At 42.0% G+C, this 20203-nt stretch overlaps 1 protein-coding gene across 1 annotated transcript in view; it reads right to left on the reverse strand.

Annotated features, from left to right (window-relative positions):
* The window catches only part of LOC106582201 (integrin alpha-4), a 30954-nt gene extending 11728 nt beyond the window's left edge, over positions 1-19226 (reverse strand). Inside the window, exons 1-17 of the mRNA XM_045704724.2 lie at positions 18547-19226; positions 18092-18207; positions 17690-17784; positions 15958-16087; positions 15396-15463; positions 14588-14717; positions 13361-13446; positions 12329-12391; positions 11845-11982; positions 7409-7517; positions 6662-6756; positions 5743-5833; positions 4523-4568; positions 3964-4118; positions 3117-3271; positions 1028-1180; positions 473-549 (exon numbers count right to left, since the gene is read on the reverse strand). Of these exons, the coding sequence (XP_045560680.1) occupies positions 473-549; positions 1028-1180; positions 3117-3271; positions 3964-4118; positions 4523-4568; positions 5743-5833; positions 6662-6756; positions 7409-7517; positions 11845-11982; positions 12329-12391; positions 13361-13446; positions 14588-14717; positions 15396-15463; positions 15958-16087; positions 17690-17784; positions 18092-18207; positions 18547-18722 (1883 nt within the window). The 5' untranslated portion in view covers positions 18723-19226. The remainder of the gene's footprint in view (positions 1-472; positions 550-1027; positions 1181-3116; positions 3272-3963; positions 4119-4522; positions 4569-5742; positions 5834-6661; positions 6757-7408; positions 7518-11844; positions 11983-12328; positions 12392-13360; positions 13447-14587; positions 14718-15395; positions 15464-15957; positions 16088-17689; positions 17785-18091; positions 18208-18546) is intronic.
* Positions 19227-20203: the final 977 nt, after the last annotated feature.

The raw sequence follows: 20203 nt of genomic DNA on the forward strand, positions 1-20203 counted from the left end.
TACATGTGCGTGCGGACGTTTCCATGACACAAACAACGAGGGGCTCACAAGTCTGATGTTTCTCATCTAACTTAGCAAGGTAAGACACACACACACACCTCTGCGTCATGAATAATCAGATATTATATTAGCCTGGCCGTAACATAAATTAGCCTGGCAGTTAAGTGTTTAAGGGGAAATGTGACCATGAATAAACATGTACAACAATCCCCTCTTAATGAAGTGAACTGGAGAGTATTGACATCATGGGCACTACAGTCAACACCTGATCTAATCATATGAAAGTTGTTTTCCACAGAAATATTCTTTGTTTCGGGATGCTGTAATGAATTTGTAAAGTAAACCTTCAACAGCTCAGTTTTGTCCACAGAAGAGATAAGAAATAGAAAGTAAAAGCTTCAAGACAAAAGATTGTATTACAAAGAAAACACCAACATATTCTAATTGAACATTTATGCTAAATGCTACTTACTGTGGTAAGACCAGGTAAGCAGAGACCTGCAGATTGGTTGAACAGTTGGCCAATGAACAGTACCGAGCAAACTCAGTCTGGAGAAGGAAGGTTACTGTTAGATGATGATGATGGCGTCACTGAAAATACAGTAATGTAATCTAATATACAGTAACTACCATACATGGATGTAAGTGGAGAAATCTACACTCTTAGAAAAAAGGGTTCCAAAAGGATTCTTTGGCTGTCCCCATAGGAGAACCCTTTTTGGTTCCAGGTAGAACCTTTTTGGGTTCCGTATAACACACTCTGTAGAAAGGATTCTACAAGGAACCCAAAAGGATTTAACCTGGAACCTTTTAGGTTCTACATAGCAAGTTCTTTTCTAAGAGTGTAGCATCGGTTCTCCGGACATAGATTAAGCCTAGTACCTGGACTAAAGAGCAATTTCAATGCAGGGAAATTTCCATTAAGTATGATTTTTAATTCCAGGACTAAGCTGACCTTGTGTCTAAAACATTGTTCCTATTCTCCTAACCATGCATCGATATGAGTGGAGAGATGTAAGAGACTCACCTTATTGGCTACCAGGTTGCTGTGCCCCCCTCTCTGCTGCAGGATGGGTTTCAGGGCTGGGAAAATTCTGGATCCCCAGTTACGGACAGTGTGCTGTCTGAGGGCGTACGTCGCCTCAAAATGGATGGGCGTGAAGATATCCCGGACATCTTTCTAAAAAGGAAAGAGATACAGAGAATGGAAGCTTTCATTTACTGTACATACAACCTTGGGTAGAGGGGAGCTTCTGGGTTGACTGTGCTAATTGACTGTTCTTGGGTAAGTTATTGTGGGGGCCTGTCTGTGCTCTGGCACAATGTTACAGTGTCCTGTGCTCTCTGTCCCACTGCAGATGTCCCAAGGAGCCTCTGCTCTCCACTGCCACACCTGCATTTAGCTCGAGGGACATTCTGAGATACAGTTTTTATTCAAGACAAAAAATATATATTTTTAGCTGTTGCTGCTAAATTGTTGCAAAGTATTCTAAGTTAAAATGTTATGAAACAGAAAGAGAACGGCTAAACATTTCTACGACTGAATTATTGAATACACTGTCAAATAAAGCATGGTATCTATAGAACAAGACACTTGAATGGCTCCTATGTCCCACCCTCTCTTCTTTTATCAGTGAGCAGACATAGTAGCTAGAAACCAGTGCTTCATTAGCCATGCATGCACAGCTTTCTCCACTCTGTGAGGTTTAGTTTAACCACAAACTGAGTAACTTGGTGGTGTTCTCTCTCAATGTAAAACCACTCACCAGAGCCCATTCATTAACATACAGGAGCTTGGCAACACAGCGCTGATCATACATACTGACTCATGTGTACTGTACAGTATGTGAGTGGCAAAATAAACCTAAAACACATCTAACCATTACATAAGAATAACTCTATATCAAACCTTAAAGATGCATACAGTATGAGGGGGATGTGTGAGAGTAAGACAGAAAAGACAATGCAAAAGCCCCTGAGCCAGTATTTTTTATTCAACTAGGCAAGTCAGTTAAGAACAAATTCTTATTTACAGTGACGGCCTACTGGGGAACAGTGGGTTAACTGCCTTGTTCAGGGGCAGAATGACCAATTGTTACCTTGTCAGCACAGGGAGTCAATCCAGCAACCTTTCAGTTACTGGCCCAACGCTGTAACCACTAGGCTACCTGCTGCCGTATTAGTCTCATTATATCCCTATGTGACCTCAGCCATAGTCACATTCCCCTACCAGTCCCCTGTACTATCCTACTGCCACATCTGCTGTTTATAACATTCATTACTGCCATGACCCATTCATTCAACTTTAAAAATACATCAAATGTATAGTCACACAAACACTCACGCACACACACACATTTTGATTTCCTCTGACATATAATGACACTGGTTTATGGTCTCCAATAACTCCATCTCTAGCTATTAATAAGAAAAAGCCAGTATGGTTCAGCTCAAAGAGAGACTTGAGAGTCATCCATTAATTAGTGAGTGGGTTTAAACATGAGCTAACTTACATGGCCCTGATTAGAAGAGAGAATGAGGGAAGAGTCAGGAGGGGCCCCACCAAACACCTGGAACATTACACACACACATGCACGCATGCACACTGGGGCAGCAATGTATTCAATGTATTTTTTGCCAATCTACCAATCGGTGTACTTTGATATCAGGCATTGGAAAACTTCCCTGGTCTTTGTGGTTGAATCTGTGCTTGAAATTCACTACTTGACTGCGGGACCTTACAAAGATAGGGAAGTCATTCAAAATTCATGTTAACTACTTGTATTGCACTCAGAGCGAGTCCATGCAACTTATTTTGTGATTTGTTAAGCAAATGTTTTCTCCTCAATTTATTTAGGATGGCCATAACAAAGGGGTTGAATACTTTTTGACTCAAGACATTTCAGCTTTTCATTTTAAATTAATTTGTTAACATTTCTAAAAAGAAAATTCCACTTTGACATTTTTTTTATATTTATCCTTTATTTAAATAGGAAGTCCAATTGAGGTCTGAAGACCTCTTTCCTAAGGAAGACCTGGAAACACCCATCAGTGGTTACAGCTGTTGACCTCTCGACCCCTAACCTTTGAACTCTAAACCCTGACCTCTGACTCACCCTCATGAAGGCCTGGTGGGTGACGCAGGTCAGCTGGTCATGTCTGGCCTTGACTTGCCCTGTCGTAACGTTGGACGTCCCGTTGCCGTGGAAATGGAAGCGGGAGGGGAAAGACTCCTTGTGGTGCGTGTCGGCTGTCAGGTTATACTGCAGTTCTATGGGAGGGAGGGAGGGAGGGAGGGAGGGAGGGAGGAAGGGAGGAAGGGAGGAAGGTAAAGGTATTTAGTTTCAGAGAGCACCCAGAGTTCGTATAAACCAGGGCCACAGACATACATAGACGTAGAACCAACCTCACCCCAGCATCAACCCCAGTCCCAGACTCAACCCCAGTTTATCTATCAGGACAGGGCTGTGCCAGAGCCTTCTTGCTGTAACGGACACTTTCACCAAAGGAATGCTCTGCATTCTTTTCAGGTTGGGTTAACATACTGGACCAACTGCCCCAGGCCTCAGGGACTAGTGATAACATGGAGAGACTGACAGAGATAAGGAAACAGAAAAGGGTTGTCTCGGACACAACAGTGTTTTCTGTCAACCAGTCCAGGGCAGAGGCTTTTATCACTATTTTCTAAGAGACACAGGAGACTAGACATTGTACATTATACCATTTTACACATACAAACTAGTAGCATAATTATGCTCGCAGTACTATAGCACAGTTGCGAAATGAGTTTTTGGTCACTATTAAGTACACACACTAGAACCAAAACTGGCTTTTGTTTGTTAGTACCACTGCTGTGTATATAACCTTCACTAATGTAACGATTAACGCAGTGCAAATAGACAGGTTGGTTTTGCAGTGCAGGGCTAAGAGGGAGCCAGGGGCAAAGAGAGAGGGTCTGCTCACCTATGAGTCCGTTGTAGCGTCGAGCGCGGACCCTGAAGCAGACTGTCACGTTGATGCAGACAGCAGGAAGACCGTTGTCAGAACACAGAGCTACAGAGCGGTTCACACTTGCAGGCAGGGGCATGGAGGCCTCAACCACTACCACCGGACGAGTCCTGTTGGAGGGCAACGACAACATATCAACATAAATAACAACAATAACAACACAAACACAGTAACCAAATCAAATTTTATTGGTCACATATGAGTGTTTAGCAGATGGTATTGCGGGTGTAGCGAAATGCACATGGACATCTACAATATGGTGGCTCTATGGGCCAGGAGGCCAAAAAAGATTCAAAACGTAATACAGAAGTCCTAAAATATGGTAGATATATGGACCAGAACAGGTGCGAATTAGGTCAAAATCAATACATTTAAACCAGTTAAAGTAAAAGTTCACCCCTATGAGTGAAAGTTTACCCTTTAACCTAGATCTACGTGACAATGCAGGAATTCCTGCTAATAGGTCAGTTATCTTGTGGATGTGTTTGACATTTTTCCATGATCATGGTCTTACCTCAGAATCACAGCGGAGTCCGAGAGAAAAGCCCCTACCGCAATGTCTGTGGGTTACAGATGAAGATATGTTGAACACAGCATTTCCTTCATACTCTATTTGTAAACCTATCCTTCCTGCTGTACCCACAATACTCTCTAGACTTGTTAAAAGCCCTAAGACAGTTTGTTCATCAATTTAGAAGAGCTGGAGACATCAGTCTCATTTGTCATTCATTCAGTAATTTATTTATTCAGTCCACAACAGCCTGCAAATGTATGCACCCTGTTGACTACAGTAGTTACTAGCATGCCAATCACTTTAAAAGGCTTTTCATAGGTAGGATATCTCAGAATAATCTGTAACAGTGCAATTTTAAACTGGAAATCTCGTTTGGGGCATTTGCTATGTTTATTTGGCCGATTAATGCAACTCTGATCCCAGAACAGTGTACTGTTACAATGATCAATCAGTATGTGCTCCCTAATACTAATCCAAACATCTCAACAGACTTTTTCAACAATTCCTGTTCTATCTTCTAACAAGATATCAACTGTACTACGCTGACGTGTTTTGTTTTTAGACAAATACATCTAAACAGTCCCGTGTGGCTCAGTTGGTAGAGCATGGTGTTTGCAACGCCAGGGTTGTGGGTTCGATTCCCACGGGGGACCAGTACGGGGGAAAAAAATGTATGAAATGTATGCATTCACTACTGTAAGTCGCTCTGGATAAGAGCATCTGCTAAATGAGTAAAATGTATGTAATTCTTGCCCTTATGAATAAATCTATAGAAATAACAACTAACACATATAATAATAAATAAATAAAATGTTGGAGACAGACAGTACACAGTACTTTAACAATGTACTAGATGAGAGGATGGCCAAACTAAAGTGAGACTTGTGGAAGATGAGAATGTGAGAAGCAGCGAGGGAGTAGAAAACTATGTGACCACCTAGTTATAGAAATTCCCACTGCCCAGTTCTCTCTGGGTAGCAACACACATTTATACACGCACACATAATTCCCCATCCCCTGTCCTCAGTTCTGTTTCCACCACTGCCATATTTTGTGTTTTGACGACCTTACTAATTTAAGACACAGCGTGTGTGACATCATAGCGGGACACTACAGTGTGTTCTGTTCTAGTCAGCAGCAGAGAAACAGAGACAGACTCCATCATTGTGCTGGAGGGAAGCACTCTACACAACAGTGACAGTCAAGAAAGGGAGCACTACCTTGGTAACCGTTTCCGTCAACATCGATGCCTCCGGAAACAGACTGGCCGAACATCTTTAACTCATTGCCCAGAAGAGACCCGGTGATCCTCTGATGAAACAAGAACAGCTTGATTAGTCATACAGATAACAATCCTCTGTACCGTACACACTTTATACACTACTGTTCACATACACAAGTACACATAGATTTTGTGTTGTAGTTATGTGGTAGTAGAGTAGTGGCCTGAGAGCACACACTTAATGTGTGGTGAAATATGTTGTGAAAGGTAATGTAATGTTTATTTAATTGTATATAACTGCCTTCATTTTTCTGGGCCCCAGGAAGCATAGCTGCTCCCCCCTAATACATGGAGCGTTGAGATGCAAGCAATGTAATCTCTCTATATTTGGATACACAGTAACTGCATTTTCTCCAAGAGGTTGTACTCCACATTGACAGAAATCTATTTACATACAGTATAATTTGAGTTATCTTCATGGTATGTCTCATGCTCAGACAGAGAAAAGAAGGGGACCAAACAGTTTCAGGAAATTGCAGCAATTCAAAGTCAGGAACTCTCTTCTGACTGTCTGAGAGCACACAGAAAAAAACAAAGGAACATTTGTCACAGCAGGATAGGGGAGAGCCTTGGTCAGAGGGAGGAGGACCCTGACCCCCCTTTTTCCGTCACTCCCTCCTTCCTTCCCTTTTCCTCCCTCTCTTCTTTCCCTTCTTTCTTTCCTCCCTTTAATCTCCTGGCCCTAATAATTACTCGGAGAAGGGAGAACCCGACCCCATCCTTCCCTCCCTTCAATCCCTGACAGCCCAACTCCCTCCCTCCCTAATTTTTCCTTCCTTCTTCCCTCCCAGTAATCTCCTGTCCCTGAAGCCTGCAGACAAACGGCAGCTGTGACATAGCCGTAGCTGTGTACATACTTGAGAGTAAGTCTGAGAGATCCCTGTCTTCCTCCCATTGTAGATATATATAGCCCCACGCAGCTCTTCCTCCTGTGGAGCACCCACCGCCACATCTGGAACATATTTACAGTCAGCCAGTCAGGGGTTAACTTAGGATGCATCTCAAATGGAACCCTATTCCCTAGTAGTGCACTATATAGAGAATAGGGTGCTTTTTTGGATGCACATATGAGTTAACTTACAGGTTTACAGGGACATAATGCATAATGACCTAAATAACACCAGGCAGACCCCCACCACTCCTCTCAGACTGGCTGCACATGCTCTAACCTATGGCTAGTCTACACTGACCTGCCACACTCTCTCTCTATGTGTGTGTGTGTGTGTGTGTGTGTGTGTGTGTGTGTGTGTGTGTGTGTGTGTGTGTGTGTGTGTGTGTGTGTGTGTGTGTGTGTGTGAAGGACCTAGGCTGGTGTAAGTGGCAGTTGGAAGTACATTGAGGCCCTCTGATCAGCTTTGCCGATGTAGTTAGCTGGTTGGTGAGTGGTGATGCTCAGTGTGGAGCGTGGCTGTTATATGGTGTATGTCACTTACTCTAGTCTAGTTCGTCCTGAGAAAGACTGCTAATGTGTTTAACTAAAATGTGGGGAGATTTGCTTGCGCAACAAAAAGCACCAAAAAATTAGAACAGCACCTACTCGGAATATCACATCATTAACATATAAATTGTTATGCATCTTTGCTAAAATAATGATTAAAACTCACCAGGAAAGCCATCGTCATCAATATCTCCCAGATCGGTTATGGTCTCCCCAAATCTTGCAGCATACGATTTGCTTCCAGCCAACTGAAACTCTGCTTCCTTCATATTAGCCTGAAAAATAAATGTATTCACAGTCTTAAGATTCATTCTCTACTCATCCCAAGGTAATCGCTTTTAGAAGAAAAAATAAGTAATTTGATGAAGTAGATATATTGCGGAAATAGCTAGCTAGCTAAGCTTCATGATTGTGTAATTGCAGTTATTTAGTCACTAGGTTGGTAAGGAAGTTAGTCATGTCATTCAGAGTTGCCTGGTCCTTAGTGGAACACTGTAAATGTAGCAGATATCCTCTGGTTTAGTGTTCCGTAATACAAACTCATCAGTCATAGAAACAGCCCTCAAGTCCTGCTATCATTATGCTGGGTTGTTTTAGATCATCCGCCAGTGCAATATAGTATCTCCAGACACTTCTTGAATAGGAAATGACCATGAAAGGAAAATATATTTACTTCATGACCATATGCTTTTCTATAGAAGTATCTGATTGTTCTGAAAGCTGCATAGGTAGTCTAGATGTTAGGTAGTCTGGATGTTACTAGCCAATTATAAGAGCAACTTAATGTAAAGTGATACCATCATTGGTATTGAAAAGTGTTTGTTATAACAGCGCACACCACCAGTATTCTATGAGATGCGTAACTATCATATTATAGTAACTACAGAGTTAAGTTGTGATGGTAAGAGTGTGTGTGATATGTGATGTGAGGAAGTGCCTGTTGGTGTTGTTCAGTTTCATTAAGTATCTGAGATGGCCAAGTTGTTCATGAGGGTGTACTTTGAATATCACACATACGTGTTTATGGAGACCAACACACTATACAGGCCGAAGCCTTCATTTGTTGACATTCAATCTATTAATAAACTGAAAAAAAAGAAGAAAAAAAATAATGCATGAAATGAAATGAAAATGTATGAAATGTATGTATTCACTACTGTAAGTCGCTCTGGATAAGAGCGTCTGCTAAATGACTAAAATGTAAATGTAAATGAATTTAAGGCATTTTTCAGGGAAGTGTTCCATATAACAGCCATGCAAAGTTTAAAGTAAACATTTCAATAGGTAATGGGCCATCAAATTACTGTAGAACCAATGCAATTTGCAAAACAAAAAAAATGCACACTAATGTTTTCATGATAGGGTTGAAAGAAAGGTTGACTCGCTCTCAATAATTTTTTCCGAAATTACTCGCATCCACTCATATCGCCTCCTTCTCAAGCCACATTGGAGGAGAAAATCCAAGGTCCCTCCCCTCTGACCTTCTCCTCCAATGAGTTTTGAGAAGGCAAGAAGAGGAATCAGGGAAATCAAAGTGTTCTGTTATGTACTGTATTTTTTTATGTGAAAGGTGTTGTGTTGATTATGAAACTTTTAAGTATCATGCCTTTCTTAATTTCCTTTGAGGGCATACAAACAGTCAAAACATTTGGACCCACCTAATCATTGAAGGGTTTTCTTTATTTTTACTATTTTCTAAATTGTAGAATAATAGTGAAGACATCAAAAATATGAAATAACACATATGGAATCATGTAGTAACCAAAAAACTGTTAAGCTTTTCGGTGAAAGCACATTTTGCAATATTCTGAGTAGATAGCCCAGCCACCACGGCTAGCTATTTAGACACCCAGCAAGTTTAGCACTCACCAAAGTCAGATTTACTATAAGAAAAATGTTATTACCTTTGGTGTTCTTCGTCAGAATGCACTCCCAGGACTGCTACTTCAATAACAAATGTTGGTTTGGTTCAAAATAATCCATTGTTATATCCAAATAGCGGCGTTTTGTTCGTGCGTTCAAGACACTATCCGAAGTGTAAATAAGGGTCACGAGCACAACGCATTTCGTGACAAAAAAATTCTAAATATTCCATTACCGTACTTCGAAGCATGTCAACCCCTGTTTAAAATCAATTTTTATGCCATTTTTCTCGTAAAAAAGCGATAATATTCTGACCGGGAAAGCGTGTATACGTACAAAGAGAGAGAAAATAAAAGCATGGGATCCCCTCGTGCACGAGCCTGAGTTTCATAGTACTGTGACTGGCCACTATCCAAACGCGCTAATGTTTTTCAGCCAGAGCCTGCAAAGCCACGATTCAGCTTTTTCCCGCCTTCTGAGAGCCCATGGGAGCCGTAGGAAGTGTCACGTCATGCCAGAGATCCCCTGTATTTGTTAGAGATGATCAAGGAGGGCAAGAAATGGTCAGACAGGCCACTTCCTGTAAGGAATCTTCTCAGGTTTTGGCCTGCCAAATGAGTTCTGTTATACTCACAGACACCATTCAAACAGTTTTAGAAACTTTAGGGTGTTTTCTATCCAAAGCCAATAATTATATGCATATTCTAGTTACTGGGCAGGAGTAGTAACCAGATTAAATCGGGTACGTTTTTTATCCGGCCGTGCAAATACTGCCCCCTAGCCCCAACAGGTTAAAACCTTCCTTAACCAGAAACCGTGGATTGATGGCAACATTTGCACAAAACTGAAAGTGCGAATCACCGCTTTTAATCATGGCAAGGCGACTGGAAACATGACCGAATACAAACAGTGTAGCTATTCCCTCCGCAGGGCAATCAAACAACCAAAGCGTCAGTATAGGGGCGGCAGGTAGCCTAGTGGTTAGAGCGTTGGACTTGTAACCAACATTGAATCCCCGAGCTGACAAGGTAAACAAATCTGTCGTTCTGCCCCTGAACAAGGCAGTTAACCCACTGTTCCTAGGTCGTCATTGAAAATAAGAATTTGTTCTTAACTGACTTGCCTAGTAAAATAAATAAAAACAAGAGACAAAGTAGAGTTGCAATTCAACGGCTCAAACACGAGATGTATGTGGCAGGGTCTACAGTCAATCACGGATTACAAAAAGAAAACCAGCCCCGCCACGGACATTGACGTCTTGCTCCCAGACAAATTAAACAACTTCTTTGCTTTTAGGACAATACAGTGCCACTGATACGGCCCGCTACCAAAGTCTGTAGGCTCTCCTTCACCGTGGTCAATGTGAGTAAAACATTTAAACGTGTTAACCCTCGCAAGGCTGCTGGCCCACACAGCATCCCTTGCCACGTCATTAGAGCAATACCTATGTAAGAATGCTGTTCATCGATTACAACTCAGCATTTAACACCATAGTACCCTCCAAACTCATCATCAAGCTTGAGACCCTGGGTCTTGACCCTGCCCTGTGCAACTGGGTCCAGGACTTTCTGATGGGCCACCCCCAGGTGGTGAGGGTAGGAAACAACATCTCCTCAACACTGGGGCCCCACAAGGGTGCGTTCTCCCTCTCCTGTTCACCCATGACTGCGTGGCCATGCACGCCTCCAACTCAATCATCAAGTTTGCAGACGACACTACAGTGGTAGGCTTCATTACCAACAACGACGAGACGGCCTACAGAGCGGAGCTGAGGGCCCTCAGAGTGGACGATGATCGTGGACTTCAGGAAACAGCAAAGGGAGCACCCCCCCCCCCCCCCCCCCATCCACATCGACGGGACAGTAGTGGAGAAGGTGGAAAGTTTTAAGTTCCTCGGCGTACACATCACGGACAAATTGAAATGGTCCACCCACACAGACAGCGTGGTGAAGAAGGCATAACAGCACCTCTAAAAGACTCACAAACTTTTACAGATGCACTATCGATAGCATCCTGTTGGGCTGTATCACCGCCTGGTATGGCAACTGCACCGCCCACAGCTGCAAGGCTCTCCAGATGGTTGTGCGGTCTTCACAACACATCACCGGGGGGAAAACTACCTGCCCTCCAGGACACTTACACCACCCGATGTCACAGGAAGGCCAAAATTATCATCAAAGGACAACAACCACCCGAGCCACTGCCTGTTCACCACGCTATCATCCAGAAGGCGAGGTCAGTACAGGTGCATCAAAGCTGGGACTGAGAGAGTGAAAAACAGCTTCTATCTCAAGGCCATCAAACTGTTAAACAGCCATCACTAACATAGAGTGGCTGCTGCCAACATACAGACTCAAATCTCTGGCCATAAATGTAATAAATGGATTTAATTTAAGGTATCACTAGTCACTTTAAATAACATCACTTTAATAATGTCTACATATCCTACATTACTCATCTCATATGTATATACTGTATGGCTACCTTGAAGAATCTCAAATATAAAATATAAAATGTATATTTGTTTATCACTTTTTTGGCTACTTACATGATTCCATATGTGTTATTTCACAGTTATTTCATAGTTTTGATGTCTTCACTATTATTCTAGATTGTAGAAAATAGTCTAAATAAAGAACCCCCCTGGAATGAGTAGGTGTGTCCAAACCTTTGACTGGTTCTGTATAAAGTTGGATTGAATTGAAGGAAAAACTAATACGGAAAGATCCCAGTACTTACAGCTCCTTGGTTGATGTAGACATGGACTCGTCCCTCCTCTCTCATGGTGCTGTACATGGGAGCTCCTACCAGTAGATCAGACAGGCCATCTCCATTCAGGTCCACGGCACACACACTGGCACCAAAATAGGAGCCCAGCTACAGTATAGGAAAGCAGGTTTTATGTCTATATAGTCAATCACATCAACCAAATGTATTTTTAAAGCGAGGAGGTATGATCTAGTTCTGTGTCAAAATTAAGACATTAAGAACTGAGACATTAAAGACTGGTTTCCCAGACACAGATTAAACCCAGTCCTAGACTAAAGAGCATGTCCAATGGAGATTGGTCCCACGTTGGTAGAGCAAGGTGCTTACACTGCCTGGGTTCCCACGGGGGACCAGTACGAGGGAAAATACATGTACTCACTAATGTAAGTCGCTCTGGATAAGAGCGTCTGCTTAATGACTAAAATGTCAAAGATATATGGCTACTAATTTTCACCTTGCTTCCCTTGACTTCACTGATGATCTTCAGCATGTTTTCTTCAGCTCTGAATAGGTAGGCCTGGAGAAGAGGAGAAACAAGACCTGGTCACATCAGGACCTAAAGCCAACTAATGATGAGTATACAGGTGGTAAAATGCATTCACACAGACCCACAGACCCAGACCCAATGCCCACACATCATCTGCTTTCTACTGATCAAATATAATTAATCTATCATATTAACACTCCTGTGGGGGATGCATTTGATAAGGTCATTGACAACTGGCAACTTGTACAGTAAAAAAACATGTAAATAACAATGTCCTTCATAAAATGTGTACTGAATTGCCACATGACATAATGATTCCCCACTTCCTCTTTCTGCAGAGAGATACATTTACATTAGTTTAGCAGACATACGAACGTATACATACAGCAGAGGCAGAGGTAACTACAGTATATGTCATCAATCTATCACTCATATACAGTTACTTGCCCACATTGTATCTACCTTGATTGAATGCAGTGACTGTATGTCGCTCTGGAAAAAGAGCTTCTGCTAAATGACTTAAATGTAAATATATTTACAACCAAATCCTTTCAGCTATTTCAGAATAAAGGCCTTCTGCCTTAGTGCCATCAATCAACAGAGGGCCTATCATCACAAGATCTTACTATAGTAATAGACATACCTGAGCAGCTAAAACATGGTATGTGTCCCCCACATGTCACCCCCATAGGGCTCTGGTCAAAAGTAGTACAGTATAGGGAATAGGGTGCCATGGTCTTTTTCAGCAACACATATTTCATACATTTCCCCAGCAGAAGGAGGAATGCCCGATGCATCATATATTTTGCATCAGCCTGGATGGTGATTTAAACACACATACTGCATTGTACTTACCGCTTTACTACCCCCTGCTTGTCAGTTCAAACGAAACGAGCCGATACATGTGCAAGTGTTGGTACTGTGCTTTCTATCTACAGGCAGGTGATGGAGTGATGGGACGGGGGTAAAAGGAAAAACAGGACTTAAATGAACTCTTACTTTACCAGTCTGCCTGTGCTGGGGTGCACCTCCAACGATCTCTGTGGAGTCAGGGTGAAGGAAGTGGCCGGCGCCAACCGAGTAGCCTGGTGATGAAATTAAGGATCATAACGTTAGTACAACACCAGTACAACTTTATTATAACCAACGAATCAGACTATCAAAGTTGCCTGGCAATGGAAATGTATTACAACGTTAAAACTTCTTTGGGATCGGTGTACCATCCACGGGACTTTTGAGCTAACGTAGGCTAATGCGATTAGCATGAGGTTGTAAGTAACAAGAACATTTCCCAGGACATAGACATATCTGATATTGGCAGAAAGCTTAAATTCGTGTTAATCTAACTGCACTGTCCAATTTACAGTAGCTATTAGAACTGTTTTTTTTGTGTATTATCTTTTACCAGTTCTATTGTGTTATATTCCCCTACATTCCTTTCACATTTCCACAAACTTCAAAGTGTTTCCTTCCAAATGGTACCAAGAATATGCATATCCTTGCTTCAGGGCCTGAGCTACAGGCAGTTAGATTTGGGTATGTCATTAATTAATACAAGGGCGGATTCTTAATTAATACAATGTCCGTACAATGTTAGTAAAACCTTAATACAACCTTGGTACAACCTTAGTATAACCAACAACACAGGTAGAACCAGATGGTACTGGTTGAGATAAGAGCAACAAGCCACACTGTGACTGGCTTGATGAGAAAACAACATTCCTTTGATAAGAGCTTTAAAAAAGGGTTACACGAGAGGTCTTTTCCATGCATGAAAGTATGTTTGAAAAATGCACTTTTTGACAGCACTAGTTTGGTTAAAAACACTGATATGAATCCCCTTGACAGAGAGACATCATTTTTTGCAGTAACTACAATTGATCACATACTGAGCAATAGTGTGTGTGTGTGTGTGTGTGTGTGTGTGTGTGTGTGTGTGTGTGTGTGTGTGTGTGTGTGTGTGTGTGTGTGTGTGTGTGTGTGTGTGTGTGTGCACCTGACAATCAGCTTCCTGTTCACACACACAGAGCGTGTTCTCTCAACACACAAAGACACAGAAAAAGCATGCTTCCTCTTCAAATTTCATTACGTTACACTTCACTAACTTACAGCCTCTGCAGAAAAACAACTGAGACGTGTGACAACAAGACAAGTCCTTCTGATCGTCTCCAACCATGATATTATTAATGTACCTAATGTGCCATATGTTGTATTACATATATGTACCCAGATAACTGCCATAGAGGACAGTGCTGTCGTCATCCACATAGGCAGACAGGACCATACTGGAGGTGTTGTAGACCAGAACAGACCCAGTCCAGTACGATGTCCCAGGGGCTCCCATTATTATCAAGTCCTGAAGAAAAACAACACAAAACATACATTATAGAATGGCAGTTTGTGATGTATCTTTGTGATTTACTGTATATTCGTGATTTTCTGTACGTGCTTGTAAGTTTGTGACTTGTATTACCAGCACAGGCTGTATTTCCAGAACAAGCTGTATTACCAGCACAGGCTGTATTTCCAGAACAAGCTGTATTACCAGCACAGGCTGTATTTCCAGAACAAGCTGTATTACCAGCACAGGCTGTATTTCCAGAACAAGCTGTATTACCAGCACTGGCTGTATTACCAGCTCATGCTGTATTTCCAGCACAGGCTGTATTACCAGCACAGGCTGTATTTCCAGAACAAGCTGTATTACCAGCACTGGCTGTATTACCAGCACTGGCTGTATTACCAGCACATGCTGTATTTCCAGCACAGGCTGTATTACCAGCACTGGCTGTATTACCAGCACAGGCTGTATTACCAGCACAGGCTGTATTACCAGCACAGGCTGTATTACCAGCACTGGCTGTATTACCAGCACAGGCTGTATTACCAGCACAGGCTGTATTACCAGCACTGGCTGTATTACCAGCACAGGCTGTATTACCAGCACAGGCTGTATTACCAGCACAGGCTGTATTACCAGCACAGGCTTCACATAAACTATGGATCTAAAAAGAATATCTAGATGAATTAATACCTCATTCAGAAAGTTGGATATTCCTGCTTGGCATGATCCGTAGTCTTCACCAAACTTCCGTTGATGATCTGGAAAGAGACACATGTAATTTCATTCAACCTCTCAGTGCAGATTAATTACAGGAGTGGCGTGGTCATGGTGAGAAAAAAACCATATGGATTACTCCTGTTTGTCCTGGGTTATTGACTGATTGATGTGCTTGTGTATAGGCCACACTGGTAGGCCTACAGGTGATGGTTTAGATTATTTTTCTGTGAGTAATCTAGAAGAAAAAGAAACGCACACCTATATAAACGAGTCATCTCGCAGTGTTTGTGATCATACCCTGATGAAGACAGCTTGGCTGTAGAAACGTTGGATATTACATTTTTGCATCTGAGCTCCTAGAGTGTGCGGCTCTCCCTTATTTTCTACTTTTCTGTGAGTATCTAGCTAGTCTAGCAGACTGCATACTCCCAATCATCTGAGAAGAAGCAATGTTTCAGCACTATGGGGTTATCTAGACAAGTCTCACAACAAGAAAAAGGTAGTTTTACAGGTACTAAACAGAAAGACGTTGTACCTTTATAGCATGGGATAAGTGGTTGAGACTGTTTCAGGTCAGCTTCGTATCTGTAGCAGACACCATGAGGCAGCTTGTTCTGGTTGTCTTTCCTGGAATAGAACACGTTCTTCCAACGATGCCCACATGCCTGTGGAACGAGAAGCAGCACAGATGTTTTGGATGAAATGCAACTGTTTGAGCAACAATGGAATAAGCTACACACAAAACATGTCAACTCGATGGTTCTTCTAACGAGTGACATAATGCAAGCCCTGTCCAGCAGATGGTACCAAGAATATGCATGTCCTCCACTACATGACCGAAAGTATGTGGACACCTGCTCGTCAATCATATCATTCCGAAATCATGGGCATTAATATGGAGTTGCCCCTCCCCCCCATCTTGGTGCTTTATAGCCTCCAATCTTCTAGGAAGGCTTTCCACTAGATGTTGGAACATTGCTGGACTTGCTTCCATTCAGCCACAAGAACATTAGTGATGTTGGGCAAACCATTTCTGTATGGACCTCACTTTGTGCACAGGGGCATTGTCATGCTGAAACAGGAAAGGGCCTTCCCCAAACTGTTGCCACATAGTTGGAATCACAGAATTGTCTAGAATGTCATTGTATGCTGTAGCGTTAAGGTTTCCCTTCACTGAAACTAATGGGCCTAGCCCGAACCATGAAAAACAGCCCCAGACCTTTATTCACCAAACTTTACAATTGCCACTATGCATTCGGGCAGGTAGCGTTCTCCTGACATCTGCCAAACCCAAATTCGTCTGTCGGACTGCCAGATCGTGAAGCGTGACTCATCACTCCAGAGAGCGTTTCCACTGCTCCAGAGTCCAATGACGGCGAGCTTTACACCACTCCAGCCGACGCTTGGCATTGCGCATGGTGATCTTTGGCTTCTGTGTGGCTGCCTGGCCATGGAAACCCATTTCATGAAGCTCCCAACGAACAGTTAGGATTTCGGTAGTGAGCGCTTTTTACGCGCTACACATTCAGCACTCGGCAGTCCCGTTCTGTAAGCTTGTGTGGCCTACCACTTCACGGCTGAGCCGTTGTTGCTCCTAGACGTTTCCACTTCACAATAACACCACTTACAGTTGACTGAGGCAGTTCAAGCAGGGTAGAAATTTGAGGAACTGACTTGTTGGAAATGTCGCATCTATGACGGTGCCACATTGAAAGTCACCGAGCTCTTCAGTAAGGCCATTCTACTGCCAATATTTGTCTATGGAGATTGCATGGCTGTGTGAACTATTTTTATAAAACTGTCAGCAACAGATGTGGCTGAAATAGCAGAATCCACTAATTTGAAGGGGTGTCCACATACTTTTGAATATATAGCGTAGTTTCCTAAATAACGTTCACCAACAATAGACTATAAGGCTAAACAAAACATGTACATTTTGTGGGTCTTCTAACTAGTGACATAGGTCTGATAGGGTTGCAAATGATGCTAGTCTTGTTTCTTATTTAAACTAAATTCACCAGATGTTGCCCATCTCATCATTTGATTTAGGTCTCAGAATGGGCACAAAGACTGTGTATCACTGTACTGTTACATATCAATACATGGCCATCACTGGACTATTGAGAATGGGTTGTAACATTTGTGTACCGCTACTGGGACTAATTGACATACCAATACATGGCCATCACTGTAATGCAATGTGTGATAGCTGCTGCTGTAAAAAGGGCTTTATAAATCAATTTGATTAATTGAGAGACTTAACATACCAATACATGGCCATCACTAGGCTGTCTAGACAGGCTGACTCCGAGCCACTGGTTGTCACTCTCAGAGACGCAAGTCTTCCCACAACTGTCCACACCTGTAGTACACACACACACACACACACACACCACACACACACACACACGCGCGCGCGTAGAGAAAGAGAGAGAGCGTGAGAACAAGAGCAAGATATGAGAAGTTGCCATAACCAGTAATATTGCCTTATAAACCCTTCGATTAAAACATGAAGAAAAGTATTATGTTTTCTTATAATCCAATGTCAGTGAACAAATACCCCAAACCACCTTGGTCAAATAAACAGAACCACTTAATCTTTAACATGGAGGTCACACATTCTTTCTTTGTAAAGTTGAGTGGATATACAATACATCAATAATACAAACCCGTTGATATTTGCTGACATTCTCTATTGCCTGAGATGCTGCACTTATAAATTGCTCCTGGTTTTATAAGGGATGGATCGAATGTTGAATTCGCGACTGGAGCTCCGACTAATAACCTATAACAGACAATTATGGAAATCACCATCAGCCAACCATTCACTAAAGTTATAGTTTTACACACATCAATATCCCAACTGTGTGATTTAAAAATATATATATATTTCACACTCAAAAAGTTGTCAAACGGCAACTGGACAGCAGTTACTGGTCAAAGTTCATTGTGCTCATAGACTCCCTAATTAAAATGTATCACACAGTTTCAAATTTGAAGAACCCCTAAAGGACCCCCCAGGAAACTTTTATTCTTAGAGGATAATACATGTGTGATGCCTAATCAGTTAGTGTTTTATGACTAACGTTGTAAAATAAGCCTACAAAATGTTTTAATCGCTTACCATGTGTGTTGCTTGTTCTTATGTAACAACACAGAATATCCAAATAAAGATCCATTTGGGCCAGTGAAACTAACCGGATGGTCTACATCCAAATTGTAACAGTCAGTGAGACTACAGCACCAAGCGAGAAGAAAGCTCCAACAGCAATAAACATTCACCGGCTTCTTTCGCTCCATTTAAAAAAGGAAATAAAACACAAACTTTTCCAACACGTAGAGACTTCAATTGATGGCAGAGGGAAACAAAAGAAAGGTCAAACTTTTCGATGATTAAAAGTCAGGATAACAGCGGAAAGTTGTACATAACGATAAGAAGTTTAGAATGGCGGTTGAATAATCTGAACACTCTTGTTGCGAGCTGCGTGAGTCCGTCAGTCTGCTCGTGCTCATGGATAAATTCCGTCACGTGAAAGTTCTCAGCTTTGAACCTCTGGTGGGCGGCGGGCTCATGCTGCTCCCCAAACTCACAGCGCTGAACCCTCCTACCTACACATCAGTCAAACTAAGAGAACGATGTGTTCCCTGGAATTAACAGTACAGTGAAAAGTTTCAGAAAGGCTTGAATCAAATCCACACTGTACAGTTAACTGCCAAAATAAAGGAGACGGCAATATAAAGTGACTTAATAGGGCGTTGGACCACCTCGAGCCACTAGAACAGCTTCAATGAGCCTTGGCATACATTCTACAAATTTCTGGAACTCCATTTGCGGGATGCAACACAATTCTTCCACAAGAAATTCCATCATTTGGTGTTTTGTTGATGGTGATGGAAAACTGTCTCAGGCACTGCTCCAGAATCTCCCATACGTGTTCAATTGGGTTGAGACTTGGTGACTGACTGATGCAGGCGTGAACACACCCATTCACACTCAAACACACCCATTCAGACTCCAACACACACACACACACACACACACACACACACACACACACACACACACACACACACACACAATCACACACACAAACATATAAACCCCACCTTTACTCCTTTGAGACCCCTCTTTCAAAGTCACTGAGATCTCTTCTTCTAGCCATGGTAGACAAAATAATGGGCACCTGGGATTTTTTATACATGACTCTAAGCAGGAACCACACCTGTGTGGAAGCACCTGCTTTCAATATACTGTACTTTGTATCCCTCATTTACTCACCTGTTTTCTTTATTTTGTCAGATACATGTAGATGCTGCTGAAATTGATTGTTGGCTATATATGGCTGGGCTACTATATATTTCTGATGCTGTCATTTTGTGCCAGAATAATGCTAATTTGCTTTTTGTAATAGGTGAGGAAATAGAAAAAGTAACACATACAAAACATAGACTTTATCTTTCTGACAAAGTTCATTGTATATAGCCAACTTAACTTGACTTATTGTGTATTTATTCCTTGTGTTATTATCTTTCTATTATTTTTATATTTTTATCTCTGCATTGCTGGGTAGGGCCTGTAAGTAAGCATTTCACTGTTTGTCTACACCTGTTGTTTACCAAGCATGTGACAAATACAATTTGATTTGATTTCATAAAGTTCATTAAGAAGGAATGGAATTAGGCTATTGATATTTTATTTTAAAAAACAAATTAATATGGACAATGATTGAGTATCAGGAAACAGGGAATGTTATCCTACGGGGCGAGACCGTCTGGAATGT

The sequence above is a fragment of the Salmo salar genome, chromosome 21 (genome assembly GCF_965601325.2).
Source record: "Salmo salar chromosome 21, fSalSal1, whole genome shotgun sequence".
Classification (NCBI taxonomy): Eukaryota; Metazoa; Chordata; class Actinopteri; order Salmoniformes; family Salmonidae; genus Salmo; species Salmo salar.